The sequence below is a fragment of the Armigeres subalbatus genome, chromosome 3 (genome assembly GCF_024139115.2).
Source record: "Armigeres subalbatus isolate Guangzhou_Male chromosome 3, GZ_Asu_2, whole genome shotgun sequence".
In the NCBI taxonomy this organism is placed as follows: domain Eukaryota; kingdom Metazoa; phylum Arthropoda; class Insecta; order Diptera; family Culicidae; genus Armigeres; species Armigeres subalbatus.
Genome location: NC_085141.1, coordinates 421,645,377 through 421,652,056, shown reverse-complemented (window position 1 = coordinate 421,652,056; position 6,680 = coordinate 421,645,377). Strand labels below are relative to the sequence as shown.

At 36.5% G+C, this 6,680-nt stretch overlaps 1 protein-coding gene across 1 annotated transcript; it reads right to left on the bottom strand.

Moving 5' to 3' along the window:
* Window positions 1-3,372: 3,372 nt before the first annotated feature.
* Window positions 3,373-4,469, bottom strand: LOC134223114 (uncharacterized). Its single transcript, XM_062702251.1, is given in 2 exon segments — window positions 3,373-4,154; window positions 4,157-4,469. Coding segments are annotated over 2 exon segments (1,095 nt in total).
* Window positions 4,470-6,680: the final 2,211 nt, after the last annotated feature.

Genomic DNA, 6,680 nt, shown 5'->3' with positions numbered 1-6,680 from the left:
AAATAGATAGGATAACCGTACCCTTAGTGGAGGTAGCACCAATAGTGGAGGTAGTGGGTTTTAATTAAATTTATCATATTTATACACTTTACGATGGTTTCAGTTGAGGCGTCGTGCTTTAAATATCCTGTTAAATGCAACTTATCTTAAAATTTCGCTTGAAAAACTATTGAAAACAATGATTTTCCTTAACAAAATTGACTACTATAGTGGTGCAACTGTACCATTAGTGGCGAGTCTCATATGAAACCAATGGATAGCACCAAGGAACAGTGTACCCATACCCGGTCAGAAACCATGAACAGAGTAACAAAACATGATTTGGACTTGATTGATATAAGAGATAACTTAACAGGCAAAAATATCAAAAATTTGCACCGAAATATCATTTAAACATCAAGACATGCTATGGATAAGAACAAAGTAATGGCACATGATATTGATCACTTCTTACAAATATCATAACTTGATCTACTGATGATAGTTTAATGCAAAACTTTGATATTATCGTCTGATCTTTTATCTCTTATATCAATCATGTCCATATCTTATTTTGCTATCTTATCAACATTTGATATTATTAAGCTATTTTCGTCTACTCGGGTAGTGGTACAAGCAATATTTGGTAATTGTTGATGGCATCAATCTCATTTTTGTTATCAAGTTTATTAGTTTATCTATTGGCTAAGATATTAACGCTGTAAATTGTGCATAATTATCAAATTAAAAAAAAAATCTCTTGTGGATCTACTTATACCTCCACTATTGGTACCGTTACCCTAATGGAACACGTTATTTTACTTATCTTTTATTTTTGACATTTGCTGGAGGCAAAATTAGTTGGTTGAAATCAATCCCTCTAAAACAATTACATTCCAAATGTACGTATTGTATTCGGATCATCTTGATCCCTCGGTTTTTCAACAATTTTCTTAAAATCATGAGATTTTGTTTGCTTACATATTTATGGAAAGAGGTCTCATAGCACCGCTTTGAGGTAAAAAGCTCTTTGGTAAAACGTGCCTGTGATGGCTGTGTTAACCTAAACCTAAAATTAAGTAGGTTAGGCAAAAAAGTGTCATAATAATAGATCAGTGGCGTAATCAGAAAATTGTTCGGGGGGGGGGGGGGGATTTTCGAACATTTTTTTCTTCGAAAAAAATTCTTCTAAAAATTTCGTCTTTGGGGGGGGGGGAGGTTTATGCCCAAAACCATCCCCGTTTATGTCCAAAACCACTGTAATAGATAGAAAGGTAGAAAAAACCAAAAATTTACAAATTTTAATGAAACAAGTAACGCTTTCTGGAGACAAAACGCCATTGTGGGACTAACCTACAATGTGCTACGCGTCTCCACGCACTGTCCATACCAAAATGCTGATTCGCCGATGCGTGGTGCATTGTTCCCTAAGAGCTGCCGGCTAATAAGCGTTTTGCCTCATGAGTTTTTGGCAACAGAATATCACAACATTTTTACCTAACTCGTACAACAAAGTTGTACCGAAAGGCTATATGATCACTCCAAAAATGAATTTTTGATAGGTGGTCCGATATAGTGTTATATACCCATCGACTCAGCTCGACGAACTTGGCCTTGAAAATTGGCCGGATCGGCCAAAATACTATTTTTTATGCCCAAAACACGCTATGCCGTTCAACTGTTGCATGAGGTGAAAATTCCCATGAAAATCATTACAACTACTTAAGACCTAAAACAGTCTTGGCTTACTTATTGCAAATTTCATTTATTGATAGACTTACCGACAAATGTTCAGAAACGTCAAAATATTTTCTCGCTCATATGATATGGTCGAAATATTGATATCATCCTATATACGAAATTTGAGTATAGATTGCTTTTATGTGTATCAACACAAAAAAAATGAAATTACGGAATCTTTACATGAAGGTATTCGATAAAGCTCAGCAAATAGCATAATATGTCTGGTTATTTTTGCATAATAAATCAATTCAATTGTACATACAATTAAATTTTACATACAACAGGTTGTTTCCACATGGTATCCTAGAAAAATTGAAACCTCTATCGATACGAAAGATAAACAAAAACATTCAAAGAAATATCTAGTGTTTACGTCTGGGAGGAATTCTTAAATTCATTCAAAAAACCAGGTAATACCAATAATCTTTTGAAATAATTTCCAATCAGTTCAAAAGTTCTTAACATACTTTATTCTGAATATCTATGGTCAAACAACTAGACTCAAAATGGCAGATATCATTGCTGAAGTTAAACGGCGAAGAGCATCCGATAATACTATGTATCATGTCTTATACGGGTACTATTTCCTCGGGATGACTCGAGCGAAGTTATCGGTAATCTACGGCAAGCACAAAACTACAATCTCCAATTGGATCCAAAACTACGAAAAAAGCGGGGTTCTCTATCGAAAGCAGCACGCAGGTATCGTGAAGATCACTTATGGGCACCGTCAGTGGCTAGTTGACTTGTACAAACGACGTCCCTTGTTATTTTAGATGAAGCTAGAGTGACTTTCACGAAAACTTTCAAAATGACTATTTCAGCTTCAAGTATATGCAGAATTCTCCACAGCGAAGGTTTTACTTGGAAGAGCCTTGAACGAAGAGCTATCCAAATACGGCATGAGGACATTTATAGATTTAGCTTCGAATTGAATAATCTGAATTGGGATTTGTTCAACCTGGTGTTTTTAGATGAGATATCGTTTGATAACCGGGGTATGCTCCGTTCTCGAGGATATGCAGCAAAAGGTAAAAGACTTGTTTGTAAGGGAGAATTCGTTCGAAAGGCAAGGGTGTCTTGCCTTTGCATGATAGGACAACACGGTATGCTGGAATGTTCCTACACAGAAGGCACTTTCACCAGACTAACTTTTTTCCAACATTGCAAACAGTTTGCATTGCGAAGTAAGCTCGTCGAAACATACCCAGGTTATCACTCTATATGGGTTATGGACGGCGCGCGCATCCATTGTGACATGAAAATTGTGTAATATTTCCGATCGATAGGGGTATTCCTGATTTTCTTGCCGGCATATGTACCTTTTTATAATATAAACCGAAATTGTTTTTGGTCTCACGAAACGAAGAATGCAACTCTTTTACCAAGAAAACAGTAACTAGGATACTAAAATGTCTATTGCAGAAATAATGTACTCATTTGCTAAATTCAACATGGCCAATTTATTCTGAAAATGTGGTTTTATACCCGGGGGAAAGTTCGACCCGGCATACGCTGCCCCAGAGGAATAAGTTGATGTCACTGTACGAGATACCAGTTGAACGAAGTCTAAATTCAGCTTAAGATTTTATTGCTGTACGTTGAAAAAAAGAAAATAAAAAATGTTCCAAATCCTATTTCAATCGTTATTCACATATGATCAGTATCATCAACGTCAGTTATCTCCAAGCTCAACGTTTTACCCTGTTGATCTTCTTGTACGTTCACAGAAGTTTCCATGGCACTGATAAGAGATTCACTCAGCTTATCGCGGATTTCTAATGCCTCTATACGCTGCTTTAACATCTCCATAGTGGCGCCAACGCTTTGAAATCCGGCTTCCAGGACATTATACACTTGACGTATACCAGCAATTTCCTCATGAAAACTATTATTGACGCTGTGCGCTACGTGCAATTCCCGACGCATTGCTTCCACACGCATTCCTTCTTTGGCACGAAACAAATGAGCCAAGTGCTGCGGAGGATGATCCTTCATGGTCTCCCTCAAATGGGCGGGAGCATTCAAAACAGTATTGGCCCAAAATGACCATGCCATTCCGTGTCCATCCATATTGTTGCAGTGAGAAGCTCTCAATTCGTCTGCAAGTTCAAATACTGCATGAGTCATAGCAGCACCAGATCGATCCTTTTCTGCTGGATCAATCAAGACGTCCTTGACAGAGTTCCACACTGATCGACTGCTAATTGAAAGTGAATAAATATGAAGAAACAGGGAAATATCCTTGCCCCTCCAACTCTGTAGTATGTTGCTCTTTTCTTCGTTCAATTTATCCAAAGTGTAATTTCGACGACCGGATTGGAAAAGTGCAAACTTGTGAAACTCATCCTCGACAGGTTTTTCGCTTGAACTCCACGACGAGCAAGAGGTTCCATCAGCACTTGTCACGAACACCACCTCACGAGCCAATATTCCTCCGAAAGAAGTCAAATTTTGCGTATAAATTCTCTTTTGCTTCCTGCTGAAATTTCCCAACGGGCGCGGGCGACGTATGTTCCTGACGACTGTCCTTTAAATTGTCGTTTGTACACAAGAAATGTACAGAAAAACAAATCGTGGTGTTTATCAGTTGCCCTGTTAGCTTCCACTCGAAGCGTTTGCTGCTGCCAATCGTGCTCTCCTGAATCCTCCAACTCTTCCAACTCCTCCAAATCGTAGTCGATTAGGCATTCTTCTACTGCTTCAGTTGATTGGTGAAAATCTTTAAATGGAGAGTTGCTTGCCATGTTCTTTCCTAAAATATTTGTTCTATTTTTAAGTAAATTTAACATTCAGAGCTCTCGAAAATATTACTTACCAATTCAGAGAAATGCGAAACAAGCAGCTAACCGAACTGGAGAACTTCAGGTGCAGTACAAACATAAACAACAGATCTGTCAAAAAGCTTTATGAATGAGCTTACACTGGATGACAACATTTTTGAACAAATTTTTTTATCTCCCGATCAAAAAATAAAAATTATGTTCAATGGCATAGTAAACCTTAACGACCAACAGATAACGCAACATTTCTGTTAATATTATCATTTTTATTGATGGAAAGGTAATATTTTTTTTATTGAAATCAGCTATCAGAGAAAAAAATCAAAAATCTGTTACACAGTGTACGTGAAAATAATGCAGTGGGAGAATATTTTGATGTGACAAAATTTTTTGACTGTGAGTCTATTAAAGGGAAAAATCCGCAATATATTCACCAGCTGCTTAATTTCGTGATGAAGGAAGAACAAAATGCGTTATTTATCATATAACCATGGATGCTCGTAAAAATTTAAAGTTCCATCTGCCAGCAATGGTTAAAATTTGGTTGGGAAAAGGGAGATGACAATAAAATTATAATACTCCTACGTAGCATAGAAAAAAAGAGCGATCTCGAGCATTGGATATTGAAAATCAGTTAATTCATTATTTCATTTCTTCTCAATGAAAAATGCTGCTGTTTTAATTTTTTATTGTTTTTCCCACCTGAGACATTGCAATAATATAGCTAAGTATCCTACTTACTTTCACAGTGATCAACTGCAAACTTTGTAAGACAACATATTATTCAGCTATACAGTATAGTGGGGCAAGAGTACGCACTTAGTTTTCAATCGATCATGTGGCCCTTATGAAGCAAGCTTCTGCATATCAAATCAGTGTCGATGATTCATATACTCTTCCTTTATGTTACCCAGTGGAAAAAATATTGAAATTATTGAGATTCGTTTTAGTAGAACTCTTATTGCAAGACAAGTGAAAAACGCACTCTTACCCCACCGGTGGGGTAAAAGTGCGCATCGGGTGGGGTAAGAGTACGCATTTATCCAATCATGTGCTTTAAGTATATATTAACACAAATAAGAGTTAATAACATTTAATTGATGTTTAATGAGCATATATTAGGGAATATTTAAAGATTACGTAACTCTTAAAGGGGGAGGGGGTCCTAAAAATGTGCACTTTCATACGAAAAAACATTGTTTTTTATATATACACAAAACTACAGAGGTAAAAATATATATCAGGTTTCGCGTGGCGTATACAAAGGCATTTTCCTTAAAGAAAGTCCACCAATCACGTAACGTAAAATTTGGCTATTTCATCACCCCCCCCCCCCTCTCTTACACTATTTGTATAAATCCTCTAAAAATTATATGGATCGTCACACATCTCACAACCCCTCCCAGCTAAACGTTGCGTAATTTATGAATGTTTCTTTTGATTAAATGAAATTATCATTTAGATGAAATTGTGTTTTCGTACTATGTTTAGGTGTACAACAAGTTCTAATACAATTTCATTATTTCGCTTCAGTGCTTTGTTCGCTAAGTCCTTTCTAACACCAAATTACTTCAACTTATCCTTAAAACTTGTGATAATTTTCGATTTCTGTCTCTTTTTCTTAGTTGTGGATCTTTACGTTTTGGAAGAAGTCTTATTTCGGCCGGAGATACGGGTTTGACATCATAACTTGAAGATTCATATGCGTACTCTTGCCCCACCGGTTCCTGCGTACTTTTACCCCACATTCCCAAAAATTATTCAAGTAATGGTTTTGACTTCTTGGAAAACCAACCGGATTGGTGTTCTGTACCATAAAGTACTCTATACAATAGGTTATCGAAATGGTATAATGTTCACCTGATTGAACGTATATATGGTAATGAAATACTAGTTGCGGAAATCCAATTATTTTTAGCAAAATGACCAAAAAGTTATCTAACTCCATATCTCCCTTGTTGTTTATTCAAATCGTTTACAATTACACATGATAATAGTTGGCCAGAATACCTGTCAAACTGATGCAGTGCTGCTAGTTTATCTTTTTTTTATTACTTCAAAAAATCGAAAACATACTCTTGCCCCACTCTACTCTACAGTATTTCGGGGAGTGCAAGTTGAAATTATTGTAACACACCAGCGATTTGAAATTGGAACTCCAATGATGCAAGAAAA